Source organism: Chlamydotis macqueenii, chromosome 2 (genome assembly GCF_036417535.1).
Source record: "Chlamydotis macqueenii isolate bChlMac1 chromosome 2, bChlMac1.mat, whole genome shotgun sequence".
Classification (NCBI taxonomy): Eukaryota; Metazoa; Chordata; class Aves; order Otidiformes; family Otididae; genus Chlamydotis; species Chlamydotis macqueenii.
The window spans coordinates 9,977,311-9,998,118 of record NC_141557.1 but is presented as its reverse complement, the minus strand read 5'-3'; the positions used below and the strand labels follow the sequence as shown (position 1 = coordinate 9,998,118).

The 20,808-nt window shown below is 37.6% G+C and overlaps 1 protein-coding gene across 1 annotated transcript in view; it reads left to right on the top strand.

Annotated features, from left to right (window-relative positions):
* NCAPG2 (non-SMC condensin II complex subunit G2) overlaps positions 1 to 8,474 on the top strand; it is a 53,013-nt gene extending 44,539 nt beyond the window's left edge. The window contains exons 24-27 of the mRNA XM_086741539.1: positions 623 to 726; positions 1,151 to 1,248; positions 1,662 to 1,764; positions 6,948 to 8,474. Coding sequence (XP_086597665.1) covers positions 623 to 726; positions 1,151 to 1,248; positions 1,662 to 1,764; positions 6,948 to 6,999 — 357 coding nt within the window. The 3' untranslated portion in view covers positions 7,000 to 8,474. The remainder of the gene's footprint in view (positions 1 to 622; positions 727 to 1,150; positions 1,249 to 1,661; positions 1,765 to 6,947) is intronic.
* The last annotated feature ends 12,334 nt before the right edge of the window (positions 8,475 to 20,808 follow it).

Below are 20,808 nucleotides of genomic sequence, written 5' to 3'. Positions count from 1 at the left end.
AAGGGCCTGCGGGATGACAGCACGCTGTTTACAGATGCTGCAGAGTACAAGTTTATGGTCTGGAATGATACTGCAGATTCATACTCATAGATTATGAATGTTTGTTGCAGTAAGTCATCTGAGCTGGGGTTTTCTCTGTCCCCAGATCATACCAGTAAATCAAAATTCAGTTCTAACTAAATACTTGCCATGGTATTCAGAACTTTATATCAAAAGAGCTGACACAGGGAATCAGGAAATCACTGTCACCTAAGTTATTTATAGAAATTATGTATGTATGCACACCTAAACTTTGAGACACAAAGGATACTAATTTGTTTTTAGTAGGCTGTGCCTTTATGAGTAATGGCCAACAATGTAGTTAAATGAAACTTCTATTCAGAACAACTGTGGAGACTATTTGTTTTAGTTTTAGCATTTCTAATTTAAATTTATTTTGTTTATTTGGACACAACACAATTGGATTAAGACGATACAAATAACACACATGAATGTTTTTTGTGATTATTTAAGGATAGGCCTTGGTTAGTCTAAATATTGAAATACAGATTTGCTTCAATGTTTTCTGCACACATATATTTCTTAGTTTACAACAGTTGTTGATTTTTTTTTTCTTTTTTAGGCTTCCAGTGAAAAAGACTTAACTATACCAAAGACTATTTCAGACCTTCCTCCTCTTTCAAGCAGTTTAATGGCCATAATTATGAAGTCAGTTAATGTTGTCAGGTAAACATTTCTACATTAAATTATCCAAGGTTATTGCTAATGTAGAACAGCTTATGTGTTCTCCATTAATAAAATTTTAATTTCTAAATTCCAATACATTTTGAGGAACAAGATGCTTACTAACTCCCCCTGTACTATTTCATAATCCCTTTCACTTGATATATTCCTTGTAGGTATTGATTGCGGGAGATAGTTCCATTTTTTTTAACTGCTTCTAAGAGTGTTTCTTATTTACAAGACTGTGTATCTAAATGAGTTCTTTAATCATATATCTTGACTTGCTTGTTTCATAAGATCATAGAATTTGTCCTGCATGGTAGCTTTGAAGCTATGATGACAGGGTAGCATTATCGCAGACTTGTGTTCAGTTTTATTTTGAAAGAAATATGATTTATAACATAGTTTTGCTTTATTTTTTACTTAGGTCATTTTTAAATGAATTAATGGAATGCATTCTCTCTGAAGAAATTGAAGGGATTTTTAGCTTAACAGGGATTGTCTGCATTGTGATTATAATCAAAGGTCAGTTAAACTATTTCTATCCTTTTATTTTTTTTTTTATGTGCTACATTTTGAAAGCTGAGTTCTTCTACAATTCAACAGGTACTTTTCCTCATCCTGTTAAGTTACCATTTTTCTACAAGATTTAAGATTATATCACTTGTAAAATATGTTGTTAAGCTTTAGACTTTCAATCTTTGTGTAATGAGTTTAAAAATAAACTGGTAACTCATAGGGTTCATCTTTATATTCTGATTTGCTGAAATACACAGTATTTAATCCAGGACAGTGAAAATCTAATTTGGTACATAATCTTTCATGAAAAAATCTTTTATGTTAACAAATTATTTGATGAAAATATGCTGGATTTTTTTTTTTTTTTTTATAAATTGCTATTTTTATCCAATTTTTCAACATAATCTTATGTCAAACAGGTAAGCACAAAACTTCACTTCTAAAGGATATTGCACCTGCCATTCAGAGGAAGCTGATAACATGCAAGGATGCTGCCACAGAAGAATCTAGCAGCACTGAAAGGTAAATGTGCTGAGGGAAATGAACACTAACCTCTCCTGTACCCTCTGTGCAATAATTGGCTAAGTTTTGTACTTATAGAATACAGCTAGAGCGTTCTGAATGATTGCAAGGTTTAAAATAGTGAGTAAAAAAATGGTGAGGTATTGAGCCCAGCATAGCATTAAATTTCCTGCCCATACATTTGCTGTGACTGCAATCTTTACATACTTAGGTTGGATTTTTTTCCATTTAATTTGAATGTGTTATGACTTGATCCTGTGTATTGCAGGATTCAGTTTTGAAATTCAGTTCTGTTAGGAGCAGATGTAGAACAAAGCAAGTTTTCTATTTATTATTTCTTATTACTAGAGTATTTTTCTCCCATGTTTTGGTATTAGGCATATGAATCCATACCTATGCAAATGTTAAAAATTCAATGGAATATAACAGTGACTTTAAGACCTTTGCACAGGTGATTTCATTTTGGTCTTCTTTTGGATTTCAGTATCATATCTGGTTGACTCTTAAAATTTTTGGGATAAGTTTCTTGAAAGTGATTGGCTGTGCTGTATTTGCAATCATTTATTTCAGACCTGCCTAAGACAGACGATCACAATGAATGCTTTAGCCTTAAGTGTTTCAAATTACTTAAGTCTAAAAATGTGTTAATATTTGGTTTCTGCCTAGTTATTGAACTGCCCATGGAATTAGAAAACATTAGGAAAAAATTTTTTACAATGAGAGTGGTAGGACACTGGCACAGGTTGCCCAGAGAGGTGATGGATGCCCTGTCCCTGGAAACATTCAAGGCCAGGTTGGACGGGGCTCTGAGCAACCTGAGATGTCCCTGCTCCTTGCAGGGGGGTTGGACTAGATGACCTTTGAAGGTCTGCTTAGCCAAACTATTCTATGATTCTATGAAAGTACACATTGAAAACCGCAAACATATAATATGAAGAAAACAGACTGTGGTTATGGACATTCATTCAAAAATACTGAGAAACGTAGTAATGCACCACAGTGGCCTAAACATGCAGACGCCCTTGCAACCTTTAATTCTTCAAATTGCTGATCCTTACTATTCAGTCAAACAATGGATGTAGACCAGATACACTTCAAATTAATTGTAAAAAAAAAAACCCCAAACAAACAAACAAAAAAAACCAACAACAACAACAGAAACCAAACTAACTTCGGTTTACTCAACAGTTTCTTGCATAGCCCTTCAGACCTAAGCACTTTTCCACCGCACGCTCTTCTAGTGGATCACTAGCTTGGGGCATGTTCTCTGGCATTGCAGTGACTAGACATAGATCTTTGGGGGCTGTGCTACGACTGAATTGGTGTCATGTCACTCATTTAAAGCCAATACTAAAGTTATGAGATGCTAGTGTATGAAAAATGTATAGTTTTATTTTTAAACTATAGTTTACCAAGAAGGCCACATGGGCCTTTCCTGTTATGATACTTCAAATCCTTAGAGTTTGCACTTGAGTTATTCAAGAAGCCCAACAGCTACACTAAGTGTTCTGGCAGTGCTAGAGCTTCTAGAGGTCTGTAGAGTAAATACCCATTTTGGAATTGGTTTAGCAGTGCAGAAGGTAAATTGGATTTTTCCAGGGGAAAAAAAAAGCTTGATAGTCAGGGCAATACAATACAGTAGCTGTGTTGTTGCTAACAAAATATGCATTAATTCATTCAAATCTGCTATTATATCAGAGCCAAGAGGGTATTATGTAACTCTCTTTAAAGAGATACATAGTCTTAAGAACTAGACCAGAAAGTTTTCTGATTTATATGAGCCACTTCAGTTACGTACCATCAAAAATGAGATTTATTTAAAAAAAAAGAAGAAAAAAAAAAATCAAAACCAGTGCACCCTTCACTTCCATTTCCTGTCTAACATAAGTAAACAGAAACCAGAAATTTTGCTATCAAGAGTTTGAGTGGTTTCCACAGAGAACATTGTGCTCATGTAAAATAAAATCGATAAAGAACAAAAAAAATCTTATTAAAAAAAAAAAAAAAGCACTGCATAATTTGACTTCTAAAACTCAGAGTGACTCTGCTTCCTGGGTAGACTGTTGTAATTAGATGCTTGGTTGTGAATAAATTTAGTTTGTTTGGGATCTAGCTTAGAAATAAAATCAAACAAAAATAAACAGCAATATTTTTTTTCCATGAAATCAACTAATATTGGGTTGCTGAGTGTTCTACTAGAATATTTTTAAAAATAATAATAGTGATCTGGAAAAGAAACATGAGTGGTAGAGTATCATGATTCAGTTGCGTGCTTCTTTCATGAAGTCAGTAGAAAAAGGCTGAGAAATTAAAGCAAATCTTAACGTGATTAAATAAATAGGCACATTAAAATGAATAATTGCTACCACTTGAGTGCACTACTGCCTATAAATTTCAGTAAGAACACAAATAGTTGCGTTATGAATCTATATGATCATCTCTGCCTAGTGAACAGAGTGAAATAAACCTAGAAGATGGGGCAGATGAAGAGCATAAGATGTTACACAGTGTTTTAATTTTGTGATATATGAATGGCTGCTTTTGTATAATACAAAACCAAGAGATAGTTGCAGATAAAATTAAGATTAGGAATACGAACATGATGATAGGAAGTATTTTTAACAAGAATCAGAACTGCAATATAGTAACAGAATTCAGAAGCTACGACTCTTTGTGGAATTTGGGAGGATCCATATTTCTACAGGTATGTTGGGGACTTTTTTTTCTCTCCAGAAGGGTAAGAATTCATGCTAAGTAAAGGTTAGGGGAAAGTTCTTTAATGATTAGGTTTTGCTTGACTACTTTGCAGCGTGTTTGCGCTTTCTCAGATGTTGAACCAGGCTGGGCCTCTAGTGTGTTCAGACATGTCATCTGAGGTGCTCTGGTACTAGTGTGCTAATGTATAACTAAAACGTGATTATATAGAGTCTGAAGTCTGCTCTGTTGTTTGTAAACTATTTTATCATCCTACTCTGCTTAGCAAACCCCTAGTTTTTAGTTAAAGTATGCTGCAAGCTAGATCTCTGATCATTTCTTTGAGCACAATCTCATATAACACACAGTGCTGCACTGATGTGTGCTAAAATATATTACTGTTTTTAAACTCATACTTATTATTACTTTTTTCTTCTGAATGCATTATCTCATAATAACTCCTTGAGGGATTACTTTATTTAATACCCAGGTATACCAGGAAATAGTGACATTCTTTAATTTCCCAGGAGACTTGGCGTTCTGTGCCAGCATCTTAAATTTAGACTTAGAAGTAATCTATTACACATTAGCAAAGAAAGAAAAAACTGAAAATGCTGTCTGGTGTAGTAATTAAAGTGCTGTCTTTAAACAAGGAATTGTTGCACTAATTCAGAAGCAAAACTTTTCATTGTAATTTAGTCTTCCCTCTTCAGCTGAGTTAGCAGTTTAAGATGGCCCTGGGGTTCTATTGTTTTAAAAATGCTGTTCAGTGCACTTAAAAATTCCGGACAACATATTGTATATTGAGAAAATTTCCTCAGGAGTAATGGCACACACATTAGTTTAGTTTATAAAATGCAAATATTTATGCCTAGCAAAAAAAATGTGAATAAAGCTGTCAGTGCAGTGATTTGGAGGCTAGCAAAAAATGTTCCATGCTCTAGAAAATAATACCTTTTACTTAATATTTTGTATTTACTTTAATTAGCATTTGATAGATGGGTATTAGAATTTAAATTTAGCTAATGGAATGTCCTGAAAGATATTTCTTTAGTATTATCATTTAGCTAGCTTCCCAAGCTCTTTATTCCACTCTCATTGCATCTGTAAATAATGATTCCTGAATTGTTTTGTAATATAACATTGTGTATGATTTGTCTGCCACCTGTCTAAAAGTTCACTAGAAAGGTACCCAGTAAAACTGACTTACACGTGTCTGGCTGGGGAAGCGTACGGTTATTCTGAACGACGGCTTGTCGCCCAGTGTGCTGCTCATAGACCGTCAAGCGTTATAGATCTATTGTCTTATTAGCTTTAAACTGTAACAAAGTAAAATTTATACCAGGTAGCATTGTGTCTAAAATCACAATACTGAACTAATTGTACTAATTTTATAGTACTTTATAAACTAGCTTAATTTGCTGATTGAGTTCCATTATGGCTTAAAGGTCATTAGCATTATAAAGAGGAGCAAATGACAACCCCATGGCAGTCTCAATTCAGGGAGCCCTAACATCCAGTATACTGCCGTGAAAATGCAGAGCTGCCTCTTGTATTTCAGGTCTTGGTGTCTCATGATGAATGCCCTAACTCATCATGATTAATGGCTGGCTAACCTTGCTTATTTGGGGCATCAGTCTAGGACTACAGCAACAAAAATATGGAGAAAATAATGTTTGTGAAATACAGATGACAGAATCTTTTGCAAAAGTAACATGAAGGATAAAGTTTATAGTGGTTAACTGTGAAATAGTGTTTCAACAGAAGACCGAAGTTCCCTTTTTTGTCTTTTGAGGATATTTTAGAGCAGCGTTAGTAGCTGCATGAGAATGCAACTACAAAGGCTAAGTGAGTGACTATGTCAGAGAATGCAAGAAAATAAAGAGGGCCTGCCAAACGAAAATTTCAGAGCTGACGTTTGAGATTGTTTAGGGAGTACTGTGAGACAAAAGAGAGGCAGAAAGATGGGTGTATGTGCAGCGGAAAGAGGCAGCTGCTAATAAGGATAAGATAGAAAGGTCAGGCTGGAAACAAATTACCAGAGGTGAGGAGAAAAATTATGAAGACTGAAGAATGAGAGAGAAAGGAAGAAAGTAAAAGAATGAAAAATGGCCTTAATATGAATTAGTGGTAAAGGATCTGACTATTCATGTTTGAAAAAAAGAGTAAAAAATGCTGTGAAGAAAACAAGTGGATTCTTTAAATAGATTATGATATATTAGAAAATGTAGTGGAATTGACATAGTAATTTAAATTGGTTTGCTGTAGATTACACTATAGCTAGACATGATCAGCAGAAAAATTGAAAAGTTGAAAGAAAAAAACCCAGCTACTTCAAAAGTAATTTGTAAAGGCATATGTAATATCTAAGCTAATATGGAATAACTTGTCAAAGAAATCATGCAGTATACTCTGAGAATCAAATAGTCAAGGATTGATTTAGCATTTAGCATATCTAATCCTGTTATGCATTGTTTATGCCATTTCAGAATCCTGTATGAATCATCTCTGAAATTTTTGGATGAATTTTTGAATCCTTGACCATACAGAAGCTTTTGTCATGAAAATTAAAGACAGGAAGATGTATTGGTTTTAAAAAAAAAGATCACCTTGTAAACTTTATTAATAGTTAAGGTTTGTTTTCTGCTATTCTGTACATTTAAAGCAGGCAAAAATGTATAAAAGTGTGTATAGAAATCATGTAATAGTAAAGATTTTTTTTCAAACAGCTGTAAAAAGGTTATTCTGTATAAAAATGTCTTATTTTTATAAGGGGATGTAAAATCAGTATCTTTGTTTTTATAAAACAAATAATAGTGTCTTATATACTTTGAGATTGAGGTAGCACATAACCTCAGTCCCTGTGAAGACTGTAGAGCATATTCCTAGAGGTTATGGAAATGAATGTAATTTTGAGGCACGTGAAGAACAAAACAGTGACTGAAAATAGCCATCATGACTTCACCAGAGGCAAACTCTGCTTAATCGACGTGATTTCCCTACCTTTTGTGTAAGAAGAGAGAGCAGAGAATGTCATCTTCCCTGTCATTAGCAAACAGGGCTTAGATAGTATCTTTTAGGCAAATTGGAGAGAGTGGACTGGATGAGTGGACTTAGAAGGTGGGTGGGAAACTGGCTGGACCATCAGACTTAAAGAATAATGATGCTACAAAGTTAGATTGAAAGCTGGTTAGTAATGGCATTCCTCAGGGCAGATACTGTTGCCAATACTATTTAACATTTTTATTAAAAGCTTGGGTGATGCGATGAAATGCAACCTCAGTCTGCTGGCAGATGACACAAGCTTGGGAGCAGTGGTTGACACACCGAGGGGTAGGGTGGTCCCATTTAATGGGAACCTGACAAGCTGGGCTTTAAGGATCAGCAAATCTCAAGGCACAACATGCAAAGTCTTCTACCTGTCATAGAGTAATCCTGTATACCAGCACAGACATGTGCAGAAGGGCAATCTTTTTGTGTCTTCACCTACCTGGATGAGGATTAAGAAAAGACTTTTTTCAGAGGTACACATGAAGTTAATATGAGTCAACTGAAACAACTTGCAGCAAGAGAAATTCTTGTTGGATGTAAGAAAAAAAATTCATTATGAGAGTGAATTTAAACTGGAAATGGAAGAGGAACAGGTTGCTCAGAAAGGCTGTGGAACATCCATTCTTGGAGACATGCAGCACTCAACTGACGAGGCCCTGAGCATCGTGTCCTAATTTTGAAGTTAGCCCTGCTTGAGCCAAGGATTGGACAAGATTATCTCCTGAGCTTCTTCCCAACTTAAATATTCGTGTGATTCAGTGACAAGTGGACTGGAGGGAAAATGCTGTAGCTGTTAAACATATACTTGATTAATGCATAAGTTAAATTGTTTTATATTTAGCTATTTTAATAAATTAATACTAATGATGCAGATAATGCAGACATGTAAGCCACTTACTTAATTTTGTTAATGCAACCAGATGCTCTCCTAAGAGCAGTAATAGAATGCTGATTGCAGAATGTTATTTTGCCTTCGCTGAGATATCTTTAAATGAGATGTCTAAGCTCATGGCACGGTTTAACGCCAGCTGGCAACTAAGCACCACACAGCTGCTCACTCACTGCCCCCATCCCCAGTAGGGAAAAAGTGAGAAAGAAACTCATGGGTTGAAATAAAATCAGTTTAATAGCGAAAAAGAAATAATAATAATAATTAAAGAAAATTGTAAGGCAAAGAGAGAAAAATAACAGAGAGAGGAAAATAAAACCCAAGACAGACAAGTGATGCAAATGAAAACAATTGCTCACCATGAGCCAACTGTTGCCCATCCCGTCCCCAAGCAGCAGCCCCCTGCCAACCTTCCCTCTTGTTTTATTGCTGAGCACGGTGTTCATATGGTACGGGCTGTCCTGTTGGTCAGCTGGGGTCAGCTGTCCCAGCCGTGTCCCCTCCCAGCTTCCTGTGCTGCCCCAGCCTCCCCTCCCGTGGGGCAGCTGTGTAAGCACTGCTCAGTAGTGCTAAAACATTGTGTGAGCAACACTGTTTCCAGCACAACCCCAAAACAGCCCTGGCTGCTATGAAGAAATTTAACTCCACCTGGCAAAACCAATACAGCTCATAATGCTGTATTTTTGTCTGTTTTAGAAGGAGATCTAACAGAAATCCCCAGAAAATTATTCAGCCACAGACTGAAAGTAGCATACGGTAAGCAGCTGAGACCCGGAGGTCTAACACTTAGTTATCTCCAGTTAAGTGCAGTGATTCTCACTGTGTTGATGCAAATACCTTACTGAGGTCTCCAATGCTCCCTGAGTGGCTCTGAAACTATAAGGACTAAATTTAACCAAGTGAAGACAGACTCCTCATTCTTGATTATGATTTGTGCGCAATGCTGTACCCCTGTGTATCTAAACAGGCATCTGCTGTGCTGTTTTTCTTTCTGTGGTAAGAGATGGTAAGGTTTTTTTCTAGTATCTGCTCCGTCAAGTGCAATGAACTACCTTTGTCCTGCTTTACATCAAATTCATACTTTAATTTAGTGCATAAAGTATACTGGATAAAAGCTTATTTAGCTGGAATGTTGATATTTAAAAGCAATCAAATTCTTAATAAACAACTGTCAGGCTTTGCAACAGGAAAGTCAGTATGCGTACGGATTCATGAATTCCAGAGTTACCTTATCCACAACAGGAGCCTGAGCCAAAAAGACTAATGCTGCCGCAGCAGGTATCTGCAGATCTGCCAACTGTTTATCTATCAACATCTTTATAAAAACTGTGTTCTTTGGCCTTCATTCTTCTACATCTGTTAACAGGCGGGTGTTCCAGTAATGACCTTTTAAATCTTCTGATTATACAAATTACTTAATGAATATATAAATCACAGCTCATTTTTTTCTGCTTCTCCGTCTTTCAGTATTTGCTCATAGAAGAGAATCCAAATTTACTGCCTTGGTTTTCCTCAGTGTATAATGAGTTTTCACATTTCACAGAATACTTGTTACAGATGTAAGATCCCTGAGCCTGAAAGAAACAAAGGTAATACCAACATCAGAAATATGCAGATTTCTTTGCAAGAATTCTGAGGTGATACTGCTGGGAAGGGAGAAAGGGTAAGAAAAATCTAAAGATAAAGCTTTGTCCTCCTGGTGGCAGGTACTCAAGTGGTTCTCAAGAGTGTTGAAATCGTTTTGTGTTAGTCATGCAGCTGGTGTATAGATTTCAGCTCAATTTCTAGTCCAGCTCTACTATAACTGCTCTGACAGATGAAAAAACAGCGGCTTTCTGCAACACAAGCAATGCTGTTCTTGGGATGCCTTGAGCCGAGGTCTGTCAAGGCTTTGTCCTTGGGTCTTGGTGGCAAATTTCACAAAAATACCATAAGAGTTCTAGGTTTTCCTTGCTGTTCTCATTGCAAACTAAGTCTTGCCGAAATGTTAAATCCTTACATTTTCCTTCTGTTTCAAAGATATATATATATATATAAATAGTACATTCCTTAAGCTGAGTTATCTTTTGGAAACCTGTAAAACAGATTTGTTTCATCTTATTAATTGAAAGTGCTGTTGACGTGCTAGAGAAGGAGAGGGGTTGGTCTTTGTTTTTTGTTATGGAATAAGCTCAATATTCAGCCAGCTGAGCTATCCTAACTCTATGTATGTCTGAGAACTTCCCATAATTTTAAAAGACAAATCCTTTGAGATCTGTTCAGCTTTTTCAAGAAACTTTGATTAACAAAATAACTTGAGATATGAACAAAATAACGCCATTCGAAGATACTCCTTTGAGCAACTTGCATTGGCAGTCACTGTTAATGTACAACTGAAGAATGAATTTTCTAGTGGCGGTTGTATCTGTAAGTGGCATGCCTACAGCTCTGCCCTTCAGGCATATGTATGCAGTATAAGTGTTACTGAAGAAAGCAATAGCTTTAAAATATTTGCAGTAATCTTCTGTGTTTTAACTTTGTTTGTAGGAACTTGGTCCCTTTTTGGATGACAGTATTAATTTCCTCTGTTGTCTGGCTGGGAAACAAAGCCCAGCAGTCTTCCATCTATCACAGGAACCAGGAGAAGCTCACAAGCTTCTTCCTTAGCAAATAAATGTCTGCAGGTATGGATCCAAGCACACAAGCTTTCAGACTTGCCAGAGAAAATAAAAAGCCCGCCCTGCACCTGCTGTTTACTCCCATGATAGATGCAACTCACTTTGCACTTAAACTCACGTGTGCTGCTGCTATCAAGTGCTTTGAGGTCTTCTCACTTACAGAAGGAAATCAGAGGGCCTAATTTTGATAAAATCTTTCACCTCACTTGATAAATGCTTAGCAAAGTACACTTATGATAATGACTACGAGGTGAAATCACGAGACATGCCCGCTACCTTGTAGTACGATTTCCTGATCCGCTCCAGTGTCTTGTGAGCCAAGACCATTGTACGGCGTCCTGCCATGGCCGTGCTAGGAGAACCTACAGCAGCAGCTGCCCATTTCAGAAGTACTTCCATCTTGGCTATTAGCTGGTCAAGGGCAGCTTTCAGGAACAGTTGCAAAACTTCCCACAGGCAGCCAGCAGTTCTTCAGTTTCATTAAGCCATTGCGAACAGGCACAGATCTTGCCTAATCTACTTCAGATAAGACTTCTGGGCTCTGTGTAGCTGTATTGCTGCTTGTCTCAGCATGACCCCAGGCACAGCCCTAGGCTTCAAAAAGCTATGTGAATTAGCTTTCATTTACTCAGCAATCATTGGGATTATTTTCACTGGGTTAGGGTGTTCGGCATAAATGTGCCCTTAGTCTTCTCTAATAACAGTGGGTCATTTGTCTCTGTTCAGTTCCACATCAGGGTTCTAAAAAGCTGCAGAAATTGTACGCATTAGTACTGAGGAAACTTTAGCAGTGGAAATTCACTTTCTGTTATATCTGTCAGCATTTTTAAAAACAGTATTGCGGTAGGAGTTCTGTTACCATTATTTTCTTACTGCTTATGACTCTAGGAAGTAGAAGTTGTTACCAACCCTTTTCTCCTGTGTCATTTTTTTAACCAGAGGACCACTTTGTTTTCAGCAAAATAACTTGGTTCTCAAACAGATGAGTTTACACTTACTCATTTCATGGTGCTTATATTACTTCAGACTTCACATTAATGAATTTTTCCTATGTAAAATTTTAGTCCTTTGTTTGATAGTGCTGTCAACTTTATCCCAGTTTCAAATATATGTTCAAATTTAATTAGTTTATGCATATTTTTGTACTATCATTAATGAAAATATTAAATAAGGTGCCATCACTAGTAATTCCCTTTCAGCCTCATCTATCTCTCTCTCCCATTCAATCAGTTCCTTACCCAGCTTGCTATTTCTATAATAATCCTTGTCTTGGGTTAATAATTCTTCTATATGCTGCAGGAACAGATGCTTTGCTGGAAAGCCTTACATTTTAAGTAGGTACATTTTAGCAGTTCTTGCTGGAAAGGTAGGTGAATCTTGTACAGCCATATGCCTACATCGAAGGACATTCAGGATAGAGCCAGCCCAGCCTCCTTGTTGGTTCTTTGCACGCGTAACGGCACATGCTTCTCATCTCTTGGTGTAATTATTAAATACTTATATAAACTGTTTGTACTAGCTCAACTTTCATGTGAATAAAGAATATTGATTTGGCATTTTTTTTCTTTTGTTTCTTACTGTGACAATCCTTACTTACCAATTGCCTAAAATGGTATTTGAGTACCAGCTTACTACCAAGAAATGTTGACTTTGTGCAAGGACCTTCCTGAAATCCTGCCGCGCTCATTAAAGGCAAGTATTAGAACTTTATTTTCTCAGAATAGCATTTAAAGGAAAAATACAGCATCTGTAAGAAGCCAGAAATCCAGTTAGACCCATCTAAGAGAGTACATAAAACCAAACCAGAACAAAACAGAGGTGAATCCAGTTCCTGCTCTAGGCTGTTTAATGTCAGCGTGACTGAAGCTCTCCCACCGCTCCATTGAAGGAAAAGCTCCTTTTACAGAGGGAGCTCATTTTGCTGATCATAATGGCAAAAGCTGTGTCCTTTCTTACATCGTTCTCTAAGATTGGACACTATTATTACACAGAACAAAGAAAAAGATTTTACTCCCAGTATTTTCTCAGTTCCACAATAAGACAAGTTCTAAGGCTGGTCCTTTATTTAAAAGCTGTCCTTTATTAAAAGTGACCATCCTTCATGTCAAAAATAGTTACCTTCCTCTCGTCCTCTGTCCTCAGATTCCCTCTCACAGACCACTGCTCTTGATCTGCAGGATGGCTGTTCTCATGTGGCTGTCCACCCACTACGCGTGAAATACTTGGTTTACAGTGGCAGCTGTTTCTATCAAGGGCCTTAGCGAGTCACCGGGCTGAGCAGATGAATTTGCCCACATGCAGGAGCTGCTAGGGGAGTGCACGGTTTGATGACCACAACAGCCTGTCTTCTTCAGGTCTTTCAATCCACACTGGATTCCTGCAACAATATTCAAACTCAGGGACAGAAGCAAAAATGTCTGAGACATATACCACGTGGTGTACTACACATCTATGACCAAAGTGTCTGATTTTTTAAATGAAAAAAAAGATAAAGGTGAGGTTACTAACTTTCAGTGTTTATCAGATTTATTTTTTTTTTACTTTTTCAGATGTCTGCTATTGTCAGAATTTAGAAAGTTAAGGTTATGTTAAGACTGAAAAAGAAGGAACGTAAAACTAGTCCATCTGCAATGAAATGAAGAACTGTTTGATGCAAGAAAATGAGAGAATTTATCAAGGGATCTGATTACAGCCTCCTGATTCCTTGATTTGATCTGCGCTGGCATCGACAGCAATATTTGGCTCCTGAGCCATCCACCACAGGTCAGCCAGCCTCTGGGGAATTCTTATCTTCCCAGTTAAGATCATAAAGCCTTACACTGCCTGAGCAGTGCACAGAGATCAGCGAATCTAGCTTGCCGTTTTTAATTTATCAGTGTATCACGATCCATTGATCAAATGCTTGGAAGCAGGCTTGTTTCAATGTGATCCAACATTAGAAAGTGCTCTGTGCTGGCTGATGAAACTCCTGTGCAATTAGCACATCTGCAGAGGCGTGATGCTTTTGGCTTTGGGAACAAGCTGACTTTATGGAAAAAAATATATATGGAATTTTTTTTTTTTGTAGTTATGGTGAGGGCGAAGAGGAGAATTCTTTTTTCACAAACCTGTTTTGAAGACCATCTTCATCCCTTTCGCTCTCAGCGTTCCTGCTGCAGTTCCAGTTTAGGATAGCTCTTTTACCTCTAATTTTATTCAACTGCTAATGAAAGGAAATGCCAGTTACAAGCTTATTTTTGTCTTAGTATTCTTTCTAGCTGTGTTTAATGTAATTCTTGCCAGTAGAATTTTGCACCTTTGCCACTTTTTCACTGTGATATTCCTTTTTTCATTGGTAATATAGATTTAATGGTAGAATACTAAATATCCATCATAAACCTCAAAGCAGGAACCTTGTTCTTCTGCCTTATGAATCATCTGGAGAAATTCCCTTTTCACAAGGTGGGACTTCCTCTCCTGGCCGTGGATTTCCTTCAGGCTGGGCTCTAGGTAGTTCCTAGTGAGCACGCAGGGGCCTGTGAGGGAGGAACTCACAAATCTCATCATAATTTTCTTACGCAAAAGAGGCTGACTAGGTTAGGATGGCATGAGGAGGTATGGATTTTTAAATAGTAAGATTTTTTGCAATAGTGGCCAGCTTTTTGAAAGTTGGTAATCACTCCTTGGCTTTACCAATAGCAGGGCATCCGCCTTTATTAACACTATTGCATAAGGAAATAATTCCGTATGACTCAACCCACTCAGTCATTTACAGTAGAAGCTCTATTATATGGAGCAGAAAAGTTCGTGGAAAATGCTCAGCCTAGGAGGAAGATTCCCTTGAGAAGTCAAGTAAGCGTTTTTGTTTGGTCTTTGATGCTCTGTTGGAACACTCTGAACTACAACAGAGAGTAAAGGGAAGGCTTTTTAAAGTAGTGATTTGGAACAGAAAAAGAGCCTCCTGTCTCTTCTATTATTCAGCTTTTAATAGTTTCACTCAAACCTATGACTATTCTTAACATAATCTTGTACTTACATAGACACATAATGTAATTTCAGTGTAGTCCAAACAACGTTGTTTTCCTCAGCTGTCGTTACCGTGAACTTTCCCTCTTCTTTTTTTTCTGGTCACAGCACATCCTCAGTAACCTTCCTTTAAAAGAAACACATCATGGGCAATGGTCTAAGCAGTCTTGCACTCTGAGATATCAAAATGCCTTGAGCAAGACTTTCTAAATTTTTTACACTAGAAATGATGCACTTAATTTATTTTTTAATCTTTTTTTCTATTCAAAATAACCCATGTCAATAAGCATTACGCTATAAAACTGAAGTGACAATTATCTGAGCTCAATTGACCTTGCTCCATTCTGAGTTGATATCCAACATATTGTTCAATTCTAGATTTCCTCCCAATATATTTCTCAACAACACTCCACGTTTATAGTTATACAACAGCTACAGCAAATATTCTAGCCTCTAGGTCACCACCAGGTTTGCCTCTATTACAGTAAGCAGGACAATAATGTTTCCCAGATAGAACACAGAGAGAGGATGAGCTTAACCCAAAAGCAATTGTCTTCAGCAATAAGCAGCCAAAGAGAGAACGACATGCTGGAGAGAAAAAATGGAGAGGAGCACGAGTGGCTTCTTGACTCTGTTGTCCCACACTTCCTCTCGCCACCACAGCAAGGAGCTGGAAAATGCAACCATCTGCACTTTGCGCTTTGTGAAACCAGATCCTCCCTTAAATGGAACATGTGAAAGCGTCTATGGATGAATCAAAACCCTTGCTGTAGATGACACAGCAAATATTCAGTGCTTTTTCTCCACTCGTTGTTCCACATATAGCTCTACCCTTAATCTGCTGCCCGCTATTCATTCCGAGCTCTGAGGACCAAACCATTTACTTCTACAATGGCGTTACTATGGTGCTATTCACTGCCGGCCCAGAATTTCACAACGATTCATAATCTTTCCAACTCCCTGTAGGTTTTCTTATCACCGTTTTACAAAGGTACGGTGAGACTAAGTTAAAAAATGCCCATCAATTTTGGGAACTCAGTATGAGATGTCACATTGTAAAGTACTTGTCACCTCAAAGCACCTGTGTCCAGCTGCTGTCGTGGGTGCTAAGCACCCTCTGAACCAGAGTTCAGGTTCTCAAGTCAGACACAGAAAGCGAGGTACACGTAACCAGAGCTCCCCAGCGGCTTTAATCCACTACAGGCCTTTTCCTTCGGAATGACAGAGTGCAGTAATCTCATTCATCCTTTAATTGAGAACAAGAGGAGTGGGTATCTCAAAGGAATTGGTTGTAAAATCCATTCACTAAGTATCAAATCTTACAGATTAACAAAGGTGGATACAAATACAATTTTTTAACTGTTTCTGAACTCCCTCCCATTAAAAGCACCTAATTAACTTAAAAATTTGTCTCCCTGTTGACATTTCAAACCAACTTTGATCAATGGCAACCAAATCTAATTATTCATTGCACACCTAGGGGTTTCAACCTGGTTTTTTCTTTTTTTAAGAACAAGAACCCTATCGCAAAAAAAACCAAACCAAAAACCCAAAACATTTACTGAAGTCTAATAATTTAATCTGGATATACCATCTCAGTATGCTCAGACAGTGAGTTTGTCAGCTGTGCTGAGAACTCTAAACAACCAAGAAGCTCAGTAGGAGTTCAGGTGGTTTTGATTGTGAAATCTGTCTCCAGTGACTTCAAGACAGGCAAGTCACAGTTTAGATTGCATGTTGCTCCGAGCTGATGGCAGGCATTAGCAAGAAATCAAGCTTTCTCACTTAAAAGGGTGCACGTCAGTGACCTTGTTCTCACAGAGGCTGTCGCTCCCCCAGTGAAGCCCAAATGCCCTTTCATAGCCTGACACTGGATAGAAAGACGCCAGAATTGGCCTCAGAGTTTGGGTTCATCAGTCACTGTATCCCCGTCTTGAGACACCGAAGGTCTGCTTTTCACAGGTTCTTCACATCCGTACATTGTTACTCGCAGGTTGCTTCATGCCACTTTTTCCTTCTCTTCAATCAGTTTTACATCAAACACGGCGTCAGTACCCTGTTTAATGTAGGTATCGCCATAAGTGGTATTTGAAGAAGCCAGCTAGAATTTTAAATGAATCTCAAAATAATTTTGGTTCAGTCCAGACCTGCAAATGCCTACATTTACAGAAGCTGCTCTCTCCAGCATCCCTAGCAAACCAGCAGAACAGAAAAAAGGAAATTTTCCTTGCAAGCCCAAACTGCCACGCCCACTGAAGTAAGTGGCTGATCTGGTACCAAGGGTTCGTACAGCCCTACAAGTCAGCTCAAAACACGCTGCACCAAGCACTCACATACACAGATGTTTAGGTCTTCGGTTAATGTAAGTCGCATTTATAGTTTTCAGTTAACGTAAGTCACACCTCCTGCTGTTCTCACAGGTAATTTTCTCTAGCTGCAGCTCATCTCTTAGCCCCTGAACACTCCATTTCAGGCTCCTTTCCAACTGCTCTTCCCAGCAACACATAAAAACCATTATCATTCAGTTACAGCACAGGGAATAAAAGACCAGCTCACAGCTCACTAGTCATAACTAAAAACAACCTACTTTTTTCCTTTCCCTTTTTAAACTGTCAATTGTACAGTTGCACAGTTCTCAAGGATTTTCTTCTCGCCCCGTGTTGAACTCCTGCTCCTCAGTGATGCAGAAATATCTACAGTAAAACTTTTAGAATGCTCCAGAGTAAAGACATTTTCTAATACAATTTGGGAAACAAGAAAAGAGGCTTTAAAATAGCTGAAATCAACAGCACATTGAAACACTATTCCTAGATACACCTGAACTGCTGTGATATTCATAAAATGAATCCTACCACACTTTTCCATCAAGCAATCCGACATCTTCTACACCCTGCAAATATTTAGTTTTGTGCTAAACTGTATGAATACTGTTTTGTGCTAAAACAGTATGAATTAATTTAAAAATTTCAAAGGCTCTGCTAGTTTTACAGCTTCTGCTAGCTAATACTGAATGCTAAAATCCTTTCAAGTACTTTTAGTTAGACTATGAAATGTTCAATAACTGAGAAAGAAAGACCACAATCACTGCTGATATGTCCTGGGCCTACACCTTTTCCACCAGTTAAAGATTTCTCCCTTTAGGAACTCTCTATTCTGTTAATAAACTTAGTCCTGGAATGTAGAATACAACCACCAAATCAAAATTTAAGTGAGTATTTGTACTGCTGTGTAAAGAGTTATATGACTTTAGCTCTCAGTAATCCATTTCAGCACAGCCTCTCATCGTCTAAACACACTTAGTGTCTCAGGCACAGGATGGCTTTTCATTATTGCAGAATAAAGTCCTTCATTCTTAACTGCTTTAAAATATTAACTATTTTCATTCTATATTTTAAAAAATGTGTACATGGAATAAGTGATACCGTTTCTCTTAATGAAAGGGTTGAATACACAGAGCTATATAACCATGCATGTCCTTTTTCAACATACACAAATGAAATAAAAGACTTGGAAGTGCATAGTGCAAAGTTTCTGTTAACGTTTTTGATAATTTTAATCCCAAGAACTATTACAACCTCTACAATACAGTTGCAATAATCCACTCTGTAATTGAAAAAAATCTTATCACTTTAAACTTTCCATCAATAATAATGAATAAATATAATCAAAATGTTTATTTCCAGAATACGAATGTGTGAACAGTTGTGCAGTCGCTGTTCGAGGAGTGTCTTTGCCGGATCATCCTGAAGAGGGTCCAGTGCTCATCAGCCTCCTAAACCAGAGTCCATGACGGCTCACACCAACAATATGCAAAGTGGCAATCAGTACTGTTCCTCTTGTAACCACGGTACTCCAAGATGTGGCTCTAGAGACGGTTTTTCTAGCCTTATTTCTCACAGTCTTCTGAAAGAAGTCCTCAAATCACAAGCAAGGTGCAGGAGGATTACTGTTGCTCAACCAGCTCTCTCTGCCCTCAAAAAAGCACGGTGAAGGTTACACGCACAGCAGTGAGCCTCCAAAAGACTCCCTTTGTGTCTGTATACACACCTACAGGCTTTGAACATTTTACCTATGTCCTCTAGAGCCAGAAAATGTAAATAATATAGTCATCTAAGTCCTGTCTTGTCTGGGCATGGATATAGCACAAATCTCTCTTTCTCACCTCTTTTGCCCCTACCCCCCGCCCCAATACATCTGAAAGCTCTGCCAAGGTATCTGGGTTACTGAATCTTACATAAACTGCCTTGTAGATATTGTTCCCTGTGGATTTTGGATCCATTAACAGGACAAATGATCTGCAATTAATATGCTCAGAAGCCTTGATTTGGGGAGGTGGGGAGAGGGGGGATGAGAGGAAGAAAGAAAATTAAGAAGGTAATTTGAATGGTGGTGTTTTGTTTGGTTGGGGTTTTTTAAGAGCATGTTTACCTATGCAGGTAGACTGTTTCTAGCAGAGCTGGAACTGACCTTTTGTTCAGGCTCTTTTTTATACTTGGCTAAACTGACAAAGGGCTCTGTGATCCTTCGACGAAACATGCAGTTCTGTCCTGTACAAATACACATGTACGATTTCTGCAGTCATGCAAGTGTACCTATGCTTGTAAATATAATTCCCATTTGTAAATAAAAAACAAATCTGCAGAGGCTGACAAACACGACCTCAGTGACTAAGCACACAGGAAAACATTTGTGTTTTCTAGTCCTTATACTGAGCCTTTAACGATCACATATTATTTTAATCCTGTTTACAACATTTTACTCATATCACATAATTACTTATAAGTATATAACTATTAAGAGTATTTTCCCTTTGTGTATTTTTATGCCTACTTTATGCTCTACTTTAACTGAATACTATGTTTATCTTATTTTTTACCCCCACGCAATCTTTGGTTCCTGTAATTTTGGCACCTTTTCTTCTTGCATTTCTAAAAATTCCATCATTAACTCAATTCCCATCTTATTAATTCTCCCTACTATTTAATTCTAGACAGCATTAAATAAACAGAATAAATCCTGTACTCATCTTCTTGCTTCTTCCACGCTAAACTGCTGCCTACTGATGTCTTTTCTAGCAGGGCTGTTTGCTTTCGATCTAATCTTGAATGGTCCAGTGACACTGAGAGTGGCAGGGAGGCTGACCTTACTGTCCAGTGGTTAGATCATGTCTTTGAATCAATCAGAGCAAAAATTTGAACCTTTAAAATCTCAGGCCATGCAGGTGTCCTGGCTGCTGGGCAGTTAGCCATTCTGGGATCATTTCTGGCCCTTTCTTGATGTTTTTCTGGCTCTTACTAACAGATTTTTGATTAAAACATGTCTGTTTCTCATAAAAAACCTTAGTCAGACAAGACAGCATTTTCAAACAGAAAATATTTATTCGAAAAACTCCTGTTCAGCTGTGGTTACCATGGATAAGGATGTAAATCTTTCATATGTATAAAATCATATAGATTATCCAGCTCTTCTTTCACTTGGCCTAGCATGTTTGCCACACCTATATGAGAATCATAAAAAGACTCAGATCCAGCAATTAAAGACTCGCTAAACTTCAATAGGTCATTCACTGTGCTGAGATTTTCAGATCTAGAATTTCCAAATTTTCATATTACCTCATGTTCACTTCCAGGCACAGCAATGGAGAGCTGATATTCTCAGCCACCATTCAGTATCTTTACTAATTTAAAATCCCTTACCAACAAGATTTAAACATGCCCTTACAGAAATAACTTACTGATACCGTCTTCT